Source organism: Bufo bufo, chromosome 9 (genome assembly GCF_905171765.1).
Source record: "Bufo bufo chromosome 9, aBufBuf1.1, whole genome shotgun sequence".
In the NCBI taxonomy this organism is placed as follows: domain Eukaryota; kingdom Metazoa; phylum Chordata; class Amphibia; order Anura; family Bufonidae; genus Bufo; species Bufo bufo.
In genome coordinates, this window is record NC_053397.1 from 202,579,364 (window position 1) to 202,605,569 (window position 26,206).

Consider the following 26,206-nt stretch of genomic DNA (forward strand, 5'->3'; position numbering starts at 1 on the left):
ATAATGGACACAGTGATGTCACAGTACAGGGATAATAAACACAGTGATGTCACAGTACAGGGATAATAAACACAGTGATGTCTCAGTACAGGGATAATATACACAGTGATGTCACAATACAGGGATAATAAACACAGTGATGTCACAGTACAGGGATAATAAACACAGTGATGTCACAGTACAGGGATAATAAACCCAGTAATGTCACAGTACAAGGATAATGGACACAGTGATGTCACAGTACAGGGATAATAAACACAGTGATGTCTCAGTACAGGGATAATATACACAGTGATGTCACAATACAGGGATAATAAACACAGTGATGTCACAGTACAGGGATAATAAACACAGTGATGTCACAGTACAGGGATAATATACACAGTGATGTCACAGTACAGGGATAATATACACAATGATGTCACAGTACAGGGATAATAAACACAGTGATGTCACAGTACAAGGATAATATACACAGTGATGTCACAGTACAGGGGTAATAAACACAGTGATGTCACAGTACAGGGATAATAAACACAGTGATGTCTCAGTACAGGGATAATATACACAGTGATGTCACAATACAGGGATAATAAACACAGTGATGTCACAGTACAGGGATAATAAACACAGTGATGTCACAGTACAGGGATAATATACACAGTGATGTCACAGTGCAGGGATAATAAACACAGTGATGTCACAGTACAGGGATAATAAACACAGTGATGTCACAGTACAGGGATAATAAACACTGTGATGTCTCAGTACAGGGATAATAAACACAGTGATGTCACAGTACAGGGATAATAAACACAGTGATGTCACAGTACAGGGATAATATACACAGTGATGCCACAGTACAGGGATAATAAACACAGTGATGTCACAGTACAGGGATAATAAACACAGTGATGTCACAGTACAGGGATAATATACACAGTGATGTCACAGTACAGGGATAATAAACACTGATGTCACAGTACAGGGATAATATGCACAGTGATGTCACAGTACAGGGGTAATAAACACAGTGATGTCACCGTACAGGTATAATAAACCCAGTGATGTCACAGTACAAGGATAATGGACACAGTGATGTCACAGTACAGGGATATTAAACACAGTGATGTCACAGTACAGGGATAATAAACACAGTGATGTCTCAGTACAGGAATAATAAACACAGTGATGTCACAATACAGGGATAATAAACACAGTGATGTCACAGTACAGGGATAATAAACACAGTGATGTCACAGTACAGGGATAATATACACAGTGATGTCACAGTACAGGGATAATAAACACAGTGATGTCACCGTACAGGTATAATAAACCCAGTGATGTCACAGTACAAGGATAATGGACACAGTGATGTCACAGTACAGGGATAATAAACACAGTGATGTCACAGTACAGGGATAATACACACATTGATGTCACAGTACAGGGATAATATACACAGTGATGTCACAGTACAGCATAATAAACACAGTGATGTCACAATACAGGGATAATAAACACAGTGATGTCACAGTACAGGAATAATAAACACAGTGATGTCACAGTACAGGGGTAATAAACACAGTGATGTCACAGTACAGGGATAATAAACACAGTGATGTCACAGTGCAGGGATAATAAACACAGTGATGTCACAGTACAGGGATAATGGACACAGTGATGTCACAGTACAGGGATAATAAACACAGTAATGTCACAGTACAGGGATAATAAACACAGTGATGTCACAGTACAGGGATAATATACACAGTGATGTCACAGTACAGGGATAATAAACACAGTGATGTTACAGTACAGGGATAATAAACACAGTGATGTCACAGTGCAGGGATAATAAACACAGTAATGTCACAGTACAAGGATAATGGACACAGGGATGTCACAATACAGGGATAATAAACACAGTGATGTCACAGTACAGGGATAATATACACAGTGATGTCACAGTACAGGGATAATAAACACAGTGATGTCACAGTATAGGGATAATATACACAGTGATGTCTCAGTACAGGGATAATATACACAGTGATGTCACAGTACAGGGATAATAAACACAGTGATGTCACAGTACAGGGATAATATACACAGTGATGTCACAGTACAGGGGTAATATACACAGTGATGTCACAGTACAGGGATAATATACACAGTGATGTCACAGTACAGGGATAATAAACACAGTGATGTCACAGTACAGGGATAATAAACACAGTGATGTCACAGTACAGGGATAATATACACAGTGATGTCTCAGTACAGGGATAATATACACAGTGATGTCTCAGTACAGGGATAATAAACACAGTGATGTCACACTACAGGGATAATAAACACAGTGATGTCACAGTACAGGGATAATATACACAGTGATGTCACAGTACAGAGATAATAAACACAGTGACGTCACAGTACAGGGATAATATACACAGTGATGTCACAGTACAGGGATAATATACACAGTGATGTCACAGTACAGGGATAATAAACACAGTGATGTCACAGTACAGGGATAATAAACACAGTGATGTCACAGTACAGGGATAATATACACAGTAATGTCACAGTGCAGGGATAATAAACACAGTAATGTCACAGTACAGAGATAATAAACACAGTGATGTCACAGTACAGAGGTAATAAACACAGTGATGTCACAGTGCAGGGATAATAAACACAGTAATGTCACAGTACAGGGATAATAAACACAGTGATGTCACAGTACAGGGATAATAAACACAGTGATGTCACAGTACAAGGATAATGGACACAGTGATGTCACAGTACAGGGATAATAAACACAGTAATGTCACAGTACAGGGATAATAAACACAGTGATGTCTCAGTACAGGGATAATATACACAGTGATGTCACAGTACAGGGATAATAAACACAGTGATGTCACAGTACAAGGATAATGGACACAGTGATGTCACAGTACAGGGATAATATACACAGTGATGTCACAGTACAGGGATAATAAACACTGATGTCACAGTACAGGGATAATATGCACAGTGATGTCACAGTACAGGGGTAATAAACACAGTGATGTCACCGTACAGGTATAATAAACCCAGTGATGTCACAGTACAAGGATAATGGACACAGTGATGTCACAGTACAGGGATAATAAACACAGTGATGTCACAGTACAGGGATAATAAACACAGTGATGTCTCAGTACAGGGATAATATACACAGTGATGTCACAATACAGGGATAATAAACACAGTGATGTCACAGTACAGGGATAATAAACACAGTGATGTCACAGTACAGGGATAATATACACAGTGATGTCACAGTACAGGGATAATAAACACAGTGATGTCACAGTACAGGGATAATAAACACTGTGATGTCTCAGTACAGGGATAATAAACACAGTGATGTCACAGTACAGGGATAATAAACACAGTGATGTCACAGTACAGGGATAATATACACAGTGATGCCACAGTACAGGGATAATAAACACAGTGATGTCACAGTACAGGGATAATAAACACAGTGATGTCACAGTACAGGGATAATATACACAGTGATGTCACAGTACAGGGATAATAAACACTGATGTCACAGTACAGGGATAATAAACACAGTGATGTCACAGTACAGGGATAATATACACAGTGATGTCACAGTACAGGGATAATAAACACAGTGATGTCACAGTACAGGGATAATATGCACAGTGATGTCACAGTACAGGGGTAATAAACACAGTGATGTCACCGTACAGGTATAATAAACCCAGTGATGTCACAGTACAAGGATAATGGACACAGTGATGTCACAGTACAGGGATAATAAACACAGTGATGTCACAGTACAGGGATAATAAACACAGTGATGTCTCAGTACAGGGATAATATACACAGTGATGTCACAATACAGGGATAATAAACACAGTGATGTCACAGTACAGGGATAATAAACACAGTGATGTCACAGTACAGGGATAATATACACAGTGATGTCACAGTACAGGGATAATAAACACAGTGATGTCACCGTACAGGTATAATAAACCCAGTGATGTCACAGTACAAGGATAATGGACACAGTGATGTCACAGTACAGGGATAATAAACACAGTAATGTCACAGTACAGGGATAATAAACACAGTGATGTCTCAGTACAGGGATAATATACACAGTGATGTCACAGTACAGGGATAATAAACACAGTGATGTCACAGTACAAGGATAATGGACACAGTGATGTCACAGTACAGGGATAATATACACAGTGATGTCACAGTACAGGGATAATAAACACTGATGTCACAGTACAGGGATAATATGCACAGTGATGTCACAGTACAGGGGTAATAAACACAGTGATGTCACCGTACAGGTATAATAAACCCAGTGATGTCACAGTACAAGGATAATGGACACAGTGATGTCACAGTACAGGGATAATAAACACAGTGATGTCACAGTACAGGGATAATAAACACAGTGATGTCTCAGTACAGGGATAATATACACAGTGATGTCACAATACAGGGATAATAAACACAGTGATGTCACAGTACAGGGATAATAAACACAGTGATGTCACAGTACAGGGATAATATACACAGTGATGTCACAGTACAGGGATAATAAACACAGTGATGTCACAGTACAGGGATAATAAACACTGTGATGTCTCAGTACAGGGATAATAAACACAGTGATGTCACAGTACAGGGATAATAAACACAGTGATGTCACAGTACAGGGATAATATACACAGTGATGCCACAGTACAGGGATAATAAACACAGTGATGTCACAGTACAGGGATAATAAACACAGTGATGTCACAGTACAGGGATAATATACACAGTGATGTCACAGTACAGGGATAATAAACACTGATGTCACAGTACAGGGATAATAAACACAGTGATGTCACAGTACAGGGATAATATACACAGTGATGTCACAGTACAGGGATAATAAACACAGTGATGTCACAGTACAGGGATAATATGCACAGTGATGTCACAGTACAGGGGTAATAAACACAGTGATGTCACCGTACAGGTATAATAAACCCAGTGATGTCACAGTACAAGGATAATGGACACAGTGATGTCACAGTACAGGGATAATAAACACAGTGATGTCACAGTACAGGGATAATAAACACAGTGATGTCTCAGTACAGGGATAATATACACAGTGATGTCACAATACAGGGATAATAAACACAGTGATGTCACAGTACAGGGATAATAAACACAGTGATGTCACAGTACAGGGATAATATACACAGTGATGTCACAGTACAGGGATAATAAACACAGTGATGTCACCGTACAGGTATAATAAACCCAGTGATGTCACAGTACAAGGATAATGGACACAGTGATGTCACAGTACAGGGATAATAAACACAGTGATGTCACAGTACAGGGATAATAAACACAGTGATGTCTCAGTACAGGGATAATATACACAGTGATGTCACAATACAGGGATAATAAACACAGTGATGTCTCAGTACAGGGATAATATACACAGTGATGTCACAGTACAGGGATAATAAACACAGTGATGTCACAGTACAGGGATAATATACACAGTGATGTCACAGTACAGGGATAATATACACAATGATGTCACAGTACAGGGATAATAAACACAGTGATGTCACAGTACAAGGATAATATACACAGTGATGTCACAGTACAGGGGTAATAAACACAGTGATGTCACAGTACAGGGATAATAAACACAGTGATGTCTCAGTACAGGGATAATATACACAGTGATGTCACAATACAGGGATAATAAACACAGTGATGTCACAGTACAGGGATAATAAACACAGTGATGTCACAGTACAGGGATAATATACACAGTGATGTCACAGTACAGGGATAATAAACACAGTGATGTCACAGTACAGGGATAATAAACACTGTGATGTCTCAGTACAGGGATAATAAACACAGTGATGTCACAGTACAGGGATAATAAACACAGTGATGTCACAGTACAGGGATAATATACACAGTGATGCCACAGTACAGGGATAATAAACACAGTGATGTCACAGTACAGGGATAATAAACACAGTGATGTCACAGTACAGGGATAATATACACAGTGATGTCACAGTACAGGGATAATAAACACTGATGTCACAGTACAGGGATAATATGCACAGTGATGTCACAGTACAGGGGTAATAAACACAGTGATGTCACCGTACAGGTATAATAAACCCAGTGATGTCACAGTACAAGGATAATGGACACAGTGATGTCACAGTACAGGGATATTAAACACAGTGATGTCACAGTACAGGGATAATAAACACAGTGATGTCTCAGTACAGGGATAATATACACAGTGATGTCACAATACAGGGATAATAAACACAGTGATGTCACAGTACAGGGATAATAAACACAGTGATGTCACAGTACAGGGATAATATACACAGTGATGTCACAGTACAGGGATAATAAACACAGTGATGTCACCGTACAGGTATAATAAACCCAGTGATGTCACAGTACAAGGATAATGGACACAGTGATGTCACAGTACAGGGATAATAAACACAGTGATGTCACAGTACAGGGATAATACACACATTGATGTCACAGTACAGGGATAATATACACAGTGATGTCACAATACAGGGATAATAAACACAGTGATGTCACAGTACAGGGATAATAAACACAGTGATGTCACAGTACAGGGGTAATAAACACAGTGATGTCACAGTACAGGGATAATAAACACAGTGATGTCACAGTGCAGGGATAATAAACACAGTGATGTCACAGTACAGGGATAATGGACACAGTGATGTCACAGTACAGGGATAATAAACACAGTAATGTCACAGTACAGGGATAATAAACACAGTGATGTCACAGTACAGGGATAATATACACAGTGATGTCACAGTACAGGGATAATAAACACAGTGATGTTACAGTACAGGGATAATAAACACAGTGATGTCACAGTGCAGGGATAATAAACACAGTAATGTCACAGTACAAGGATAATGGACACAGGGATGTCACAATACAGGGATAATAAACACAGTGATGTCACAGTACAGGGATAATATACACAGTGATGTCACAGTACAGGGATAATAAACACAGTGATGTCACAGTATAGGGATAATATACACAGTGATGTCTCAGTACAGGGATAATATACACAGTGATGTCACAGTACAGGGATAATAAACACAGTGATGTCACAGTACAGGGGTAATATACACAGTGATGTCACAGTACAGGGATAATATACACAGTGATGTCACAGTACAGGGATAATAAACACAGTGATGTCACAGTACAGGGATAATAAACACAGTGATGTCACAGTACAGGGATAATATACACAGTGATGTCTCAGTACAGGGATAATATACACAGTGATGTCTCAGTACAGGGATAATAAACACAGTGATGTCACACTACAGGGATAATAAACACAGTGATGTCACAGTACAGGGATAATATACACAGTGATGTCACAGTACAGAGATAATAAACACAGTGACGTCACAGTACAGGGATAATATACACAGTGATGTCACAGTACAGGGATAATATACACAGTGATGTCACAGTACAGGGATAATAAACACAGTGATGTCACAGTACAGGGATAATAAACACAGTGATGTCACAGTACAGGGATAATATACACAGTAATGTCACAGTGCAGGGATAATAAACACAGTAATGTCACAGTACAGAGATAATAAACACAGTGATGTCACAGTACAGAGGTAATAAACACAGTGATGTCACAGTGCAGGGATAATAAACACAGTAATGTCACAGTACAAGGATAATAAACACAGTGATGTCACAGTACAGGGATAATAAACACAGTGATGTCACAGTACAAGGATAATGGACACAGTGATGTCACAGTACAGGGATAATAAACACAGTAATGTCACAGTACAGGGATAATAAACACAGTGATGTCTCAGTACAGGGATAATATACACAGTGATGTCACAGTACAGGGATAATAAACACAGTGATGTCACAGTACAAGGATAATGGACACAGTGATGTCACAGTACAGGGATAATATACACAGTGATGTCACAGTACAGGGATAATAAACACAGTGATGTCACAGTACAGGGATAATAAACACAGTGATGTCACAGTACAGGGATAATAAACACAGTGATGTCACAGTACAGGGATAATATACACAGTGATGTCACAGTACAGGGGTAATAAACACAGTGATGTCACAGTACAGGGATAATAAACACAGTGATGTCACAGTGTAGGGATAATAAACACAGTGATGTCACAGTACAGGGATAATAAACACAGTGATGTCACAGTACAGGGATAATAAACACTGATGTCACAGTACAGGGATAATATGCACAGTGATGTCACAGTACAGGGGTAATAAACACAGTGATGTCACCGTACAGGTATAATAAACCCAGTAATGTCACAGTACAAGGATAATGGACACAGTGATGTCACAGTACAGGGATAATAAACACAGTGGCCCAGATTCAAGAAGCACTTGCGCGGGAACAAGTGTGATTTGCGCCGCGCAAGTACTGATTTGCTCCTATGCAAATTTGCGGCTGATTCTGTAAACCAGTTAAGCCTGAAATGCTGCCATTTTCCCGCGCACGCAGCCTAGCTGTTCCTGCGCAATTTGCGTGCAATTTTGCGCGGGGTGTAAGTTGCGCCTTCATGGAATTCCCTCAGCAAATATGCAAATTAGGTACTGCCGATGATTCAGAAACATGCGCGTGTGATGCGCATCTTGCGCTGGAAGCGTGCAAGCTTTTTTCCCTGGGCAAACTTGCTCCTGTTAAAAGCAGGGGCAAGTTAGCAAAAGATGGCCAAATGTCATCTGAAGGAGCGCGCAACTTCAGCAGCACCTAGACAGACGATCTGAACAAGCAGATTTGAAATACATCTAAAGAACATCTAAATAGTTATTCTAGATGGCAGTTTGTTCTTATACCTTTTTATCCTATGAGAATAAAACACAAAAACAAGTGTTCCTTGTGCTCTTCAAATGAAAAATGACATTTTCAGATGTTTCTAGAATTTACTTATCTCATTCAAGTACTACACTAAAACAGCTGCACCAATAAAATAAAGGCTATGTATGTTTATTTCTGTTCTTTTATAATTTAAATTCTTTATACAGTAATATAAAATATTTTGGTCCCTTTGGGAGGTGCCATGTCTTGCAAAAGGGCTGAATTTCCTTGCTCAGGGGGGGTAGGAAAAAGCAGGATGAAATTCAGCAAAGAACCTGCGCAAGTCTGCTCCTATTTATTTGCTCAGTGCAAGCAGCTGAGCAGGATTTGCCCTGAAATTATGCTAGCAAACCTCTGCTGAGCCGAAAATTCCTCATTTACATAGGGGCACACCCACTTTGACTTGCACGGCCTTGCGCCCTCAGCTTTGCCTTAAACAGGAGCAAATTAAATGAACAAACGATTCCTGAATCAGGTGGCAATTTGGCAAAATTGCTCCAGCGCAGAGAAATTCAGCTGAGCGGCTCAGGTGTAAGTAATGGGCAAATCTACCTGAATCTGGGCCAGTGATGTCTCAGTACAGGGATAATATACACAGTGATGTCACAATACAGGGATAATAAACACAGTGATGTCACAGTACAGGGATAATAAACACAGTGATGTCACAGTACAGGGATAATATACACAGTGATGTCACAGTACAGGGATAATATACACAATGATGTCACAGTACAGGGATAATAAACACAGTGATGTCACAGTACAAGGATAATATACACAGTGATGTCACAGTACAGGGGTAATAAACACAGTGATGTCACAGTACAGGGATAATAAACACAGTGATGTCTCAGTACAGGGATAATATACACAGTGATGTCACAATACAGGGATAATAAACACAGTGATGTCACAGTACAGGGATAATAAACACAGTGATGTCACAGTACAGGGATAATATACACAGTGATGTCACAGTGCAGGGATAATAAACACAGTGATGTCACAGTACAGGGATAATAAACACAGTGATGTCACAGTACAGGGATAATAAACACTGTGATGTCTCAGTACAGGGATAATAAACACAGTGATGTCACAGTACAGGGATAATAAACACAGTGATGTCACAGTACAGGGATAATATACACAGTGATGCCACAGTACAGGGATAATAAACACAGTGATGTCACAGTACAGGGATAATAAACACAGTGATGTCACAGTACAGGGATAATATACACAGTGATGTCACAGTACAGGGATAATAAACACTGATGTCACAGTACAGGGATAATAAACACAGTGATGTCACAGTACAGGGATAATATACACAGTGATGTCACAGTACAGGGATAATATGCACAGTGATGTCACAGTACAGGGGTAATAAACACAGTGATGTCACCGTACAGGTATAATAAACCCAGTGATGTCACAGTACAAGGATAATGGACACAGTGATGTCACAGTACAGGGATAATAAACACAGTGATGTCACAGTACAGGGATAATAAACACAGTGATGTCTCAGTACAGGGATAATATACACAGTGATGTCACAATACAGGGATAATAAACACAGTGATGTCACAGTACAGGGATAATATACACAGTGATGTCACAGTACAGGGATAATAAACACAGTGATGTCACCGTACAGGTATAATAAACCCAGTGATGTCACAGTAGAAGGATAATGGACACAGTGATGTCACAGTACAGGGATAATAAACACAGTGATGTCACAGTACAGGGATAATAAACACAGTGATGTCTCAGTACAGGGATAATATACACAGTGATGTCACAATACAGGGATAATAAACACAGTGATGTCTCAGTACAGGGATAATATACACAGTGATGTCACAATACAGGGATAATAAACACAGTGATGTCACAGTACAGGGATAATAAACACAGTGATGTCACAGTACAGGGATAATATACACAGTGATGTCACAGTACAGGGATAATAAACACAATGATGTCACAGTACAGGGATAATAAACACAGTGATGTCACAGTACAAGGATAATATACACAGTGATGTCACAGTACAGGGGTAATAAACACAGTGATGTCACAGTACAGGGATAATAAACACAGTGATGTCTCAGTACAGGGATAATATACACAGTGATGTCACAATACAGGGATAATAAACACAGTGATGTCACAGTACAGGGATAATAAACACAGTGATGTCACAGTACAGGGATAATATACACAGTGATGTCACAGTACAGGGATAATAAACACAGTGATGTCACAGTACAGGGATAATAAACACTGTGATGTCTCAGTACAGGGATAATAAACACAGTGATGTCACAGTACAGGGATAATAAACACAGTGATGTCACAGTACAGGGATAATATACACAGTGATGCCACAGTACAGGGATAATAAACACAGTGATGTCACAGTACAGGGATAATAAACACAGTGATGTCACAGTACAGGGATAATATACACAGTGATGTCACAGTACAGGGATAATAAACACTGATGTCACAGTACAGGGATAATATGCACAGTGATGTCACAGTACAGGGGTAATAAACACAGTGATGTCACCGTACAGGTATAATAAACCCAGTGATGTCACAGTACAAGGATAATGGACACAGTGATGTCACAGTACAGGGATAATAAACACAGTGATGTCACAGTACAGGGATAATAAACACAGTGATGTCTCAGTACAGGGATAATATACACAGTGATGTCACAATACAGGGATAATAAACACAGTGATGTCACAGTACAGGGATAATAAACACAGTGATGTCACAGTACAGGGATAATATACACAGTGATGTCACAGTACAGGGATAATAAACACAGTGATGTCACAGTACAGGGATAATAAACACTGTGATGTCTCAGTACAGGGATAATAAACACAGTGATGTCACAGTACAGGGATAATAAACACAGTGATGTCACAGTACAGGGATAATATACACAGTGATGCCACAGTACAGGGATAATAAACACAGTGATGTCACAGTACAGGGATAATAAACACAGTGATGTCACAGTACAGGGATAATATACACAGTGATGTCACAGTACAGGGATAATAAACACTGATGTCACAGTACAGGGATAATATGCACAGTGATGTCACAGTACAGGGGTAATAAACACAGTGATGTCACCGTACAGGTATAATAAACCCAGTGATGTCACAGTACAAGGATAATGGACACAGTGATGTCACAGTACAGGGATAATAAACACAGTGATGTCACAGTACAGGGATAATAAACACAGTGATGTCTCAGTACAGGGATAATATACACAGTGATGTCACAATACAGGGATAATAAACACAGTGATGTCACAGTACAGGGATAATAAACACAGTGATGTCACAGTACAGGGATAATATACACAGTGATGTCACAGTACAGGGATAATAAACACAGTGATGTCACCGTACAGGTATAATAAACCCAGTGATGTCACAGTACAAGGATAATGGACACAGTGATGTCACAGTACAGGGATAATAAACACAGTGATGTCACAGTACAGGGATAATAAACACAGTGATGTCTCAGTACAGGGATAATATACACAGTGATGTCACAATACAGGGATAATAAACACAGTGATGTCTCAGTACAGGGATAATATACACAGTGATGTCACAATACAGGGATAATAAACACAGTGATGTCACAGTACAGGGATAATAAACACAGTGATGTCACAGTACAGGGATAATATACACAGTGATGTCACAGTACAGGGATAATATACACAATGATGTCACAGTACAGGGATAATAAACACAGTGATGTCACCGTACAGGTATAATAAACCCAGTAATGTCACAGTACAAGGATAATGGACACAGTGATGTCACAGTACAGGGATAATAAACACAGTGATGTCTCAGTACAGGGATAATATACACAGTGATGTCACAATACAGGGATAATAAACACAGTGATGTCACAGTACAGGGATAATAAACACAGTGATGTCACAGTACAGGGATAATATACACAGTGATGTCACAGTACAGGGATAATAAACACAGTGATGTCACAGTACAGGGATAATAAACACTGTGATGTCTCAGTACAGGGATAATAAACACAGTGATGTCACAGTACAGGGATAATAAACACAGTGATGTCACAGTACAGGGATAATATACACAGTGATGCCACAGTACAGGGATAATAAACACAGTGATGTCACAGTACAGGGATAATAAACACAGTGATGTCACAGTACAGGGATAATATACACAGTGATGTCACAGTACAGGGATAATAAACACTGATGTCACAGTACAGGGATAATATGCACAGTGATGTCACAGTACAGGGGTAATAAACACAGTGATGTCACCGTACAGGTATAATAAACCCAGTGATGTCACAGTACAAGGATAATGGACACAGTGATGTCACAGTACAGGGATAATAAACACAGTGATGTCACAGTACAGGGATAATAAACACAGTGATGTCTCAGTACAGGGATAATATACACAGTGATGTCACAATACAGGGATAATAAACACAGTGATGTCACAGTACAGGGATAATAAACACAGTGATGTCACAGTACAGGGATAATATACACAGTGATGTCACAGTACAGGGATAATAAACACAGTGATGTCACCGTACAGGTATAATAAACCCAGTGATGTCACAGTACAAGGATAATGGACACAGTGATGTCACAGTACAGGGATAATAAACACAGTGATGTCACAGTACAGGGATAATAAACACAGTGATGTCTCAGTACAGGGATAATATACACAGTGATGTCACAATACAGGGATAATAAACACAGTGATGTCACAGTACAGGGATAATAAACACAGTGATGTCACAGTACAGGGGTAATAAACACAGTGATGTCACAGTACAGGGATAATAAACACAGTGATGTCACAGTACAGGGATAATGGACACAGTGATGTCACAGTACAGGGATAATAAACACAGTAATGTCACAGTACAGGGATAATAAACACAGTGATGTCACAGTACAGGGATAATATACACAGTGATGTTACAGTACAGGGATAATAAACACAGTGATGTCACAGTGCAGGGATAATAAACACAGTAATGTCACAGTACAAGGATAATGGACACAGTGATGTCACAGTACAGGGATAATAAACACAGTGATGTCACAGTACAGGGATAATATACACAGTGATGTCACAGTACAGGGATAATAAACACAGTGATGTCACAGTATAGGGATAATATACACAGTGATGTCTCAGTACAGGGATAATATACACAGTGATGTCACAGTACAGGGATAATAAACACAGTGATGTCACAGTACAGGGATAATATACACAGTGATGTCACAGTACAGGGGTAATATACACAGTGATGTCACAGTACAGGGATAATATACACAGTGATGTCACAGTACAGGGATAATAAACACAGTGATGTCACAGTACAGGGATAATAAACACAGTGATGTCACAGTACAGGGATAATATACACAGTGATGTCACACTACAGGGATAATATACACAGTGATGTCTCAGTACAGGGATAATAAACACAGTGATGTCACACTACAGGGATAATAAACACAGTGATGTCACAGTACAGGGATAATATACACAGTGATGTCACAGTACAGAGATAATAAACACAGTGATGTCACAGTACAGAGATAATAAACACAGTGACGTCACAGTACAGGGATAATAAACACAGTGATGTCACAGTACAGGGATAATGGACACAGTGATGTCACAGTACAGGGATAATAAACACAGTAATGTCACAGTACAGGGATAATAAACACAGTGATGTCACAGTACAGGGATAATATACACAGTGATGTCACAGTACAGGGATAATAAACACAGTGATGTTACAGTACAGGGATAATAAACACAGTAATGTCACAGTGCAGGGATAATAAACACAGTAATGTCACAGTACAAGGATAATGGACACAGTGATGTCACAGTACAGGGATAATAAACACAGTGATGTCACAGTACAGGGATAATATACACAGTGATGTCACAGTACAGGGATAATAAACACAGTGATGTCACAGTATAGGGATAATATACACAGTGATGTCTCAGTACAGGGATAATATACACAGTGATGTCACAGTACAGGGATAATAAACACAGTGATGTCACAGTACAGGGATAATATACACAGTGATGTCACAGTACAGGGGTAATATACACAGTGATGTCACAGTACAGGGATAATATACACAGTGATGTCACAGTACAGGGATAATAAACACAGTGATGTCACAGTACAGGGATAATAAACACAGTGATGTCACAGTACAGGGATAATATACACAGTGATGTCTCAGTACAGGGATAATAAACACAGTGATGTCACACTACAGGGATAATAAACACAGTGATGTCACAGTACAGGGATAATATACACAGTGATGTCACAGTACAGAGATAATAAACACAGTGACGTCACAGTACAGGGATAATATACACAGTGATGTCACAGTACAGGGATAATATACACAGTGATGTCACAGTACAGGGATAATAAACACAGTGATGTCACAGTACAGAGATAATAAACACAATGATGTCACAGTACAGAGGTAATAAACACAGTGATGTCACAGTGCAGGGATAATAAACACAGTAATGTCACAGTACAGAGATAATAAACACAGTGATGTCACAGTACAGAGGTAATAAACACAGTGATGTCACAGTACAGGGATAATAAACACAGTAATGTCACAGTACAGGGATAATAAACACAGTGATGTCACAGTACAGGGATAATATACACAGTGATGTCACAGTACAAGCATAATGGACACAGCTATGCCATAGCATAGAGACAACGCACATGGTACACATAACTAAAATTTGAGCTAAGAATCACAGTGCTGGGATTAATGCACAAAGCGATGTTATTCAGAGATAATGCACGTAGTAGTACAAACGTCACATGTATCTGTGGGCCTCCATTTACCAGACTGAGGTCAAGAAAAGTGTCTTTTTGACCTCTGTTGGGCTGGCGTCCATTGGTTTACAGCATACATGTTTTGTCCAGCTCTATGGAATAGTGTAGTCTGCTACATTCAGAGTATACGTTTTCTTTTAGATCGGAGCCCGCAGGCAATGTATGGCATATTTTGGAGGCACCTCTCAGAAGGTATATGTCAGGAAATCCCTCCGATATATACCCACGACATGTGAACTGACCTTAACCTATATCTATGTGGAGGTTGCTGGAACCCCATAGCAATTGTCCTGCCTGGTGGTTGCTCTCATGGTCACGGAAATGCAATGCATGGCGATATAGATACGCATGACAGTCACGGTCTGTGAAAGGCGCGGCAAGAGCATTTTTAGGCACTTTAGTGGGCACCATTTTTGCTCCTCACTCAACATCCGGGAACGCAGATGAACTGTAAAGAATATATACAAACTTCACACAAGAGGGGGCTTATATTTCAAAGTAATTTGGGGGGCCGGCGGGGGGTATGGTCCACAATTCTATTATTCCAAAGCCCAGAGCAAAAAAGTGGTGCAGTAAGTCTACCTAATTACCCTTTTTTCTTTAACTCTTGCCATCCCGGAGTTCTCGGGGACGTGCGATCCGAATGATCTGTGGTATAAATAGAAATACGCTATTGTTCTTGCCGTACGTTTACTCGGACCCGTGGGATTCGATGAGTGACTGGCTGCCTCAGCGGAAAGAAAAGGTTAGGAGTCTCTGATTTAGTGCGAGTCGTCGGCATTGTTAGGCGCGCCAGACATGATGCTTAATTAGAATATAGTGTTTGTGTGAGGCTATGTAATTAAACCAGGGGGACTCTACACCTTGTTGTTTTCCCTTCATTAATGCTCATTTAAGCTAGTTTCGCTTAAAAGTGATGGGTCCGGGAGGCTTGTGAATCATTTTATCCAATGGAAAGGGTCACTATTCAAAGACACAGTAGGGTTTAAAACATAAACAAAACAGCGGGGACAAGGAACACAGGCTATAATCCTTTTATAATACATCTGGATAAGTAGATTTCAGGGGCCTTATGGGGAAAATTGGGACAATTTATTGAACACCCGCCTACACATAAAGTTAAAGTAATGGTCAACAGGCTGCGGCTTACGAGAGCGGAGACATAGCCTGTGCTTGAGTATTTAACTGTTGCACTGCTGAACAAAGCCTTATGATTCCTTAAAGTGGTCGTCTAGTTAAAGGGGCTCTGAACCCGGACATATCCCAGTTTTCACCCAGGCGGGCCCTCTGATATGAGCATCGGAGAATTTCATCGCCCTGCGCTGTATCGCGCAGGGCAAGGGCTTTTTTGTTTATGCTTTTGCACTGCTAGGCAGAGGCTTCCACCTAGCAGTGTTCCTGGTGATGTCATCGGCACTGATGGGCGGGCTTTAGCGCTGCCCTAGCCATTTCACAGGCTAAAGCCCGCCCATTAGTGCTGGTGACATTACCAGGCTCACTGCTAGGCGGACGCCTCCGCCTAGCTTACCCATGGAGAGACCAATACATCACCGGATCTCCAAAAAAAGCCCTTTCCCTGCGCAAGGGAGAACTTTGGAGCATGAAACTCGGAGGGGCTGAGTGGGAGGTAGGGGTGCATCTAGCCTTTCTGCTGTCTGAGGCGAAAACTGAAATGGGGCTCCTCCTTCCCCAATGCAAATTTCTTAATCTAACCCCTTCCCTGCAGCCCATGACCCTTCGGCTGCCCCTGTCTTGTTCCTACCTGGTGCTGCCTGAGGCAATCGCCTCACCTGGCCTCATTGGTGGTGCACCCCTGGTGGGAGGAGATGGTGTTTTGTCCAGGTTCAGCTCTGAATTTTTTTAAAGGGGTTTTCTAAGATATTTTACCTGATGACCTATCCTCGGGATAGGTCAAAAGTTACCTGATCAGTGCTGATGACTTATGTCACATGCAATTGTGTCCTCTGAGTTGTGCGCCATCAAGATTTACTTCGCACGCATATTAAAAATCTACAATAAACATTTTTGGGAGGGTTTTTCCAATTTTCATGTGACTTTGAGGAGGTGAAAGGATGTTGATGCAAAATAGGAAACCCCTTTAAAAATTCAGGTGAGATTGTACTTAACCCCAGTATCCTACCGTCTAGTGGGTCAGATGCATTTTTGGCTCTGCTATGTGGCCCTGTGATTTCTATATTTTCCATGTACGCCCGTGATGATGCTATTAGTATCATGATTGTCTATAGGGTGTCACAGGGTTGTCAGTGAATGATGGTGTCCCCCTCTAATTAGGATAATCCTTGTAACTGCAATGAAAATAGTACAACGTGATATGGTCTCTGTATATCGGATCTGCTCAGTTCTTGGCTCTTGGCCCAGCTGGTGTCTTCTTATATGACCCATCATGCACCAAGGACTAGGTGCAACAGCTACCTCTCTCCCCCCCCCCCATCCCCCCAAAAGCGACGCTCCTGTATGCAATATATTGATATAAACTGTCTCTTTAAAAAAAAAAAACGCAATGTAAAATAAATTGTTTTTCATAGACATAACATCCCATTAATAGGAGTCATTTCAGATTACAGGCTAATTATATGTGGGGGAGCGGTTATGGCTCCCATGTCAACCCCTAGGTAATTATTATATGACATCTTCCACCTACACCTGCCTGTTATATATCTGTAGAAGACTCCGCGTGACTGTTACTAATAGAGAGCGTTTTTGGTCTAACCAGAAAACATAGGTTTCGTTAAAAATGTCCATTAAGGAATCCTCAGAGACCGTACGCCTTGGGCAGTCTCCCGTGGAGTGCTTACAAAAATATCATTTTGCTACAATTACCTTGTCGAGTAGTTAGTAATCAGAATCTACAGTTAGCGGCGGCGCTACATTGTATTCCTGAAAGCACTGCGGCGGCCCAGCTCCGTCTCCGCAGTGCGCTGGCTTTGGTGCGCTATCACCGCATGCGACTTTGTTCGTGCACAGCACTGACATAAACACAAATTACGGCTTTACAATATCACTTTGTAAAACCACCGACGGTATTATACTTCTGCGTGAAAATGGACCGCTATAAATAGGATCGACAAGGGAGGGAAATTTTATGAAGGACACTATTTAGGTTGGCTGGAATCAACCGGAAAATGTGTGCGGGGTAAAAATAATAATATTCCGGTATATTAATGTGTCACAATTCCTTGGGCCCCGATACAACATTGCAATATTTTTATACTGTATTCAAGTAGCAACAATGCAGATGTTATTATAATCCACATCAATCTGTAGATACAATCTAATCTATGTCTGTGAACATCACATTCTGATATCAGAACCTGGCGATTGTAAAGACATGGGTGGCGCTATTAAGGCGCTGACGATCTCTCCATGCAAATGAATGGCCATTTGGGACGGATTTTGCTTATTGTTGCGGATTTTGCCGCAAATTTGCTGTGGATTTCACCCTTTGCTTGCAAAAGGGGAAATCCGCGGCATAAATTGACAATGCTGCAGATTTGAAATCCACACTGCAGGTCAATCTAGACTACAGATTTTTTTTCTACGTCATATTCTTCTTAGGCTACTTTCACACTTGCGTTTTTCTTTTCCGGCGCTGAGTTCCGTCCTAGCGGCTCTATACCGGAAAAGAACTGATCAGTTATTCTGAATGGAGAGCGATCCGTTCAGGATGCATCAGGACGTCTTCAGTTCAGTCTTTTTGACTTTTCAGGACGCAGATAATATCGCAGCATGCTGCGGTTTTATCTCCGGCCAAAAAAAAACTGAACACTTGCCTGAATGCCGGATCCGGCATTTTTTTCCATAGGAATGTAATAGTGCCGGATCCAGCATTCAAATTGCCGCATTGACTGATCCGGTATTCCGGTCTGCGCATGCGCAGACCTTTAAAAATGTGAAAAAAATAAATACCGGATCTGTTTTGCCAGATGACACTGGAAAAAACGGATCCGGTATTGCATTGCATTTTTCTGACTGATCAGGCATTTTTCAGACTGATCAGGATCCTGATAAGTCTGAAAAATGCCTGATCAGTCAGAAAAAATGACATGCGTTTGTATACAATTTGCCTGATCAGGCAACGGAACTTCCTGCCGGAATCAAACAATGCAAGTGCGAAAGTACCCTAAATCCGCCCACCTTAATTAAAACACAGCAGATTTGCAGCACGGACACCTGTGGAGGCGAATCCGCAGTGTTTCTGTCACTTTTGGCCGTATCCTCATACCATTCTGCCGTGGAGCATTATGTACAATGTGCCTCAGCTGCTGCAGTCCGTTTTAAAAAGGAGGAGTTTTTTTCTAGCATTCACCAACATATATCAGAACTGGACCCTGTCTGGGTAAAGGTATCTAAACAGAACCAACAAATAGCCCAGAGGGGCTTATTACCTAACTTGACCCAGATTTTAGTAAGATAAAATATAACTTTTATTCATATATAAAAATAAAATCTCTGAGCAAAAAATAAAGTGTTTTAAAATAACTGTTCCCTGAATTCAGACTGATTGATAGTGATTGTTATTGCCTGAAGTGGGGATGTGCGCCCTCCCCCCCTCCCCACTCAGCGATATTACTGCCAGCCCTTCCCCAGTAATCAGTTACATCACTGACTCACTGTGAGATCTGGATTGTGTGAACTTGACTGAATTGCTGATTTAATAAGCTGAAAACAGGAGAACGCATCTAAAACCTAAACCTTCCCCCCGACATGTTTCGCCAGTGACCTTCAGGGTTAACGGGCAGAATTGAAACAGCACGCCACTGACGAGGTATAAATGACCTCACTTTTAAGGCCTCTTTTACACGGGCGTTGCGGGAAAAGGTGCGGGTGAGTTGCGGGAACATGCACGATTTTTCCGCACGAGTGCAAAACATTGTAATGCGTTTTGCACTCGCGTGAGAAAAATTGCGCATGTTTGGTACCCAAACCCGAACTTCTTCACAGACGTTCGGGCTTGGGATCGGTGTTCTGTAGATTGTATTATTTTCCCTTATAACATGGTTATAAGGGAAAATAATAGCATTCTGAATACAGAATGCATAGTAAAATAGGGATGGAGGGGTTAAAAAAAATAATATTTAAACTCACCTCATCCACTTGTCGCGCAGGCGGCATCTCTTCTGTCTTCTTTTTTGCTGTGTGCAGGAAAAGGACCTTTGATGACGTCACTCCGGTCATCACATGGTCCATCACCATGGTAAAAGATCATGTGACGGACCATGTGATGACTGGAGTGCCATCACCACAGGTCCTTTTCCTGCACACAGCAAAAAAGAAGACAGAAGAGATGCCGGCTGCGCAATCAAGGGGATTAAGGTGAGTTTAATAATTTATTTTTATTTTTTAACCCCTCCAGCGCTATTTTACTATGCATTCTGTATTCAGAATGCTATTATTTTCCCTTATAACCATGTTATAAAGGAAAATAATAATGATCAGGTCCCCATCCCGATCGTCTCCTAGCAACCGTGCGTGAAAATCGCACCGCATCCGCACTTGCTTGCAGGTTGCTTGCGATTTTCACGCAACCCCATTCATTTCTATAGGGCCTGCGTTACGTGAAAAACGCACAAAGAGGAACATGCTGCGATTTTTACGCAATGCACAAGTGATGCATGAAAATCACCGCTCGTGTGCACAGCCCCATAGAAATGAATGGGTCGGGATTCAGTGCGGGTGCAATGCGTTCAACTCACGCATCGCATCCGCGCGGAATACTCGCCCGTGTGAAAGGGGCCTAAGATTGACAATACTAGGATCCAATGGGAAACTCATTCGAGGATGTGAACAAACTTCGCTCCCACTTCATACTCCAATAGAGTGTCATACTCACCCTCCCCAGTAATATCGCTGAGTGGGGGGAAAGAGCGCACATCCCCACTCCAGGCAGTAACAATCACAGTCAATCAGTCTGAATTCAGGGAGCAGTTATTTTAAAACACTTTGGGCCAGATTTATCATTAGCTCAAGTCAAAATAATGGAGTGAAAAAGTCGCACATTTTTGCGCAATCGCTAAAACTGCGCAAAAATTTGCGACTTTTATTGGCCCTGCGCTATGCTCGCCAGTTTTCTGAAAGTGGGCGTGTTTTCCTATGTAAATGAATCTCTAGACAGATTTACTATTGCGACAATTTAAAAAGTTGCAAAAAATTGCGCAATTTCACTCCAGTGAGGACCATGCTTATCTTATACGACTTTTTAATAGAACATGCAACTTTTTCGTAAAGTCCCTTACTGAAGGATAAACTGCTACCGTGAAAACAAATTTATCACAGTATTAAAGGACCATTAATAAATCTGACTTATGTAAAAGTGGAGTAAGACGTAAGTGTAATGATAAATCTGGCCCTTTATTTTTTGCTCACAGATTTTATTTTTATATATGAATATGGCCTCATGCACACGACCGTTGTTGTGTTCCGTGTCCGTTGTTCCGTTTTCCGTGATTTTTTGCGGACCAGTTGACTTTCAATGGGTCCGTTGAAAACTCGGCTAATGCACCGTTTGCCATCCGAGTCCGTGATCCGTGGTTCCAGTCCGTCAAAAAAAAATATAACCTGTCCTATTTTTTTCACAGAAAACGGTTCGCGGACCCATTCAAGTCAATGGGACCGTGAAAAAACACGGAGGCACACAAGATTGTCGTCCACGTCCGTTTTCTTTTTCCTATCATTTGCATGGCAAACTTGACTTAGACTTTTTTTTACTTTCCTTCATGTCTGGTGATCCCCCCCCCCAAAAAAAGGAAGACACACGGAAACAAAAAATGGAAACGGATCACGGATCCCCATTTTGCGGAAAGGAACACAACAACGGTCATGTGCATGAGGCCTTACAGTTATATTTTATCTTCGTAAAATCTGGGTCAAGTTAGGTAATAAGCCCCTCTGGGCTATTTGTTGGTTCCATATCATTCCCCAATGGACAGGAAGCTCCCCCTGTCCTGCAGCGGCTGAGTTGTGCGCATTATAAGGCCTGGTTCACATTAGAATCGTGGTTTATGTTTATAATAGAGTCGTGACTGTTGCAATGGATATAGACTGGAACTGTATTGTCTTTAGCAACAAATCCAGGTTCTGTTTGGGATCCGGCCAGTCAGATTTTAATAAGGAGGCCTCTTGGTGAGCCCTTCAATCCTGCCTTTGCTACAGAGTGACACATTGCCCCAACTGCTGGTGTGATGATCTGGGGACGGATGGTCACCCCTAGTAGTGATACGAGGAACACCAACAGCTCAGCAATATGTGCAGGACATGCTGCAACCATGTTTACCTCTCATGGCAAGGCTTCCAACTGGCATTTCACTGCAGGATAAGGCTAGGGTTTCCTAGAAATGTCTCCGCCAGATTGCAATGCTTCCTTGGCCTGCCCGGTCACCGGGTTTATCACCAATCAACCATTTAGAAGACCAGCTTCGGCAGACTAGGGGTGTTGAGGATCTGCAGGCCCAGCTGCAACATATTTGGGCAAATGTCCCACAGGACACCATACGGCACCTGTATATGCCTCCATTCCCAACTGCATCCCATCTTGAATCCAGGCAATAGGGTCTTAGAGCCTCCTTTCCCAATAAACTTCTCCCTTCGCTTTAATATTGTAATTACTTACATCCAATCATTATAGAAAGTTACATTCGATTCCAACAACTTTTTGGTGCTTTATTTTTTTGGTCAATGAATGTATGTCGGCACCGATTGCAGGCAGAGGTCAAGTGAATAGAGTAACAGGTCCTGAAATGCTTCCTTTTTTTTCTACACAGCGACACTGATGGCACGACGCTATCGACGCAAGAATCGCAAGTAATCCCTGTTGGATATCTTGCGACTGTCATGGTGATCTCATGAATTTCTGTGGGATCACCGCTACTCAGTGATCCAGCTGTCGTGCCACCAGTGCAGCCCTAGCCTAAGGCCCCTTTCACACGGGCGAGAATTCCGCGCGGGTGCAATGCGTGAGGTGAAAGCATTGCACCCGCACTGAATCCGGACCCATTCATTTCTATGGGGCTGTGCACATGAGCGTTGACTTTCACGCATCACTTGTGCGTTGCGTGAAAATCACAGCATGCTCTATATTGTGCGTTTTTCACGCAACGCAGGCCCCATAGAAGTGAATGGGGCTGCGTGAAAATCGCAAGCAAGTGCGGATGCGGTGCGATTTTCACGCACGGTTGCTAGGAGACAATCGGGATGGGGACCCGATCTTTATTATTTTCCCTTATAACATGGTTATAAGGGAAAATAATAGCATTCTGAATACAGAATGCATAGTACAATAGGGCTGGAGGGGTTAAAAAATAAATAAATAATTAAACTCACCTCATCCACTTGTCCGCGCAGCCCGGCTTGTCTTCTTTCTTCTTCTTTGAGGACCTGGGAGAAAAGGACCGTTGGTGATGTCACTGCGCTCATCACATGGTCCATCACCATGGTGATGGACCATGTGATGGACCATGTGATGAGCGCAGTAACGTCACCAAAGGTCCTTTTCTCCCAGGTCCTCAAAGAAGAAGAAAGAAGACAAGCCGGGCTGAGTTTAATTATTTAATATTTTTTTTTAACCCCTCCATCCCTAATTTACTTAGAAATCTGTATTAAGAATGCTATTATTTTCCCTTATAACCATGTTATAATGGAAAATATAAAAATCTACAGAATACCTAACCCAAACCCGAACTTCAGTGAAGAAGTCCGGGTTCGGGTCTGGGTACCACCTTTAGTTTTTTCTCACGCCCGTGCAAAATGCATTGCACTCGTGCGTAAAAAAACTGAAGAACGCAACGCAATCGCATACAAAACTGACCCCACTCGCAGGCAAAAATCACACGATTTTCCTGCGACACACCCGCATCCTATCCGGCCCTCACACGCGACGCCCGTGGTGAAAGAGGCCTAAGGGTTTTCCCGTACACGTAGTGGTTGTGCATTATGCAGTTGAGAACCATGCTGTTTCACTGCAAATTGCTGTGGATTTGCAATGTAATTTTTGCCTTACCTGTCCAAGCCATGCAGCCAAGAACCAGGTTTGTGAAATCCCATACAGTTTTCCACACATTTCTCAGACCCCTGGCTGATACTGCAAAACGAACGGCACCCTTGGACACACGCCACTGTCCAGCAGGGCTTATTTCACCACATTGACTCTTTTCTGTTATTTAAGCAGAGAGAAGACATCAGCTGCTTCGAGGATATGTCAGCAGCGAACTGGAGGGTCATCGAAAACTGGCAAGACTTCAGCTAGTAACAGAGAAAATCCTAAGTTTACATAGATCCAATATCTAGGACGGATTCCAACTGGAAAAGCTTCCTAACCCGGCCCATGCTCTGTGGTATTGGTACTTGTTCACATGGTTTGGTTTTACTGGTGCATTTGTTCATTTCTTTAATTAAAAGATGTGTTTAATGAGGTGTATGTGCGTTTATTAAAAACTGAATTAATGGTCACAAATACATCCAGCGACAGGTCGAGCCCCACTCAGCAGACTCCTTTTTTATTAATATTATTATTATTATAGCGCCATACAAAAAAAAAGGATGTACATACAAAATACAAAACAACTGCGCTAAGCATGAAGAAGACGAGTTACAAACTGGAACAGGATCTACAAAGCATGGGAGAAGGATACGGCGGGAGGGGGTAAAGCAGCAGCGGGGTCACTGTACGTTGTAGGCTCGTCCACTGTAGGTGAGAGTCTGAAATGTTGGGTAGAGGGTTCCAGAGTACAGGAAATCTCGGAGGTGACTGTCGGAATAGGTGAAAGAGACAGAGTAGAGAAGGAGGTGATAAATGGCTTTTATCATATAGGGAAAGGAGTGCCCTCCGTAACTTTGCGGGCACTGTTCTAAGGATAGTTGCAGGTCCTAGATGTGGGACCTGAACCTATCACACATCCTAGCGATGTGCCTCCAATGTCCAAGATGAGACAACCCCTTTAAAATACAATGTTAAAGGGTTTCTGTCACCCCACTAAACAGTTTTTTTTTGTTGGGGGGGGGGGGGTACTTATAATCCCTATACTGCGATTTATCCATACATAATGTAATAAATCATTTTGGTTCAGTAGATTCTGCTAAAAACTTACTTTTATAATATGTAAATTACCTGTCTACCAGCAAGTAGGGCGGCTACTTGCTGGTAGCAG

At 41.3% G+C, this 26,206-nt stretch overlaps 1 protein-coding gene across 1 annotated transcript in view; it reads left to right on the forward strand.

The window, feature by feature from the left end:
- AGBL4 (AGBL carboxypeptidase 4) overlaps positions 1-25,333 on the forward strand; it is a 1,824,141-nt gene extending 1,798,808 nt beyond the window's left edge. The window contains exon 13 of the mRNA XM_040408812.1: positions 25,225-25,333. Coding sequence (XP_040264746.1) covers positions 25,225-25,333 — 109 coding nt within the window. The remainder of the gene's footprint in view (positions 1-25,224) is intronic.
- The last annotated feature ends 873 nt before the right edge of the window (positions 25,334-26,206 follow it).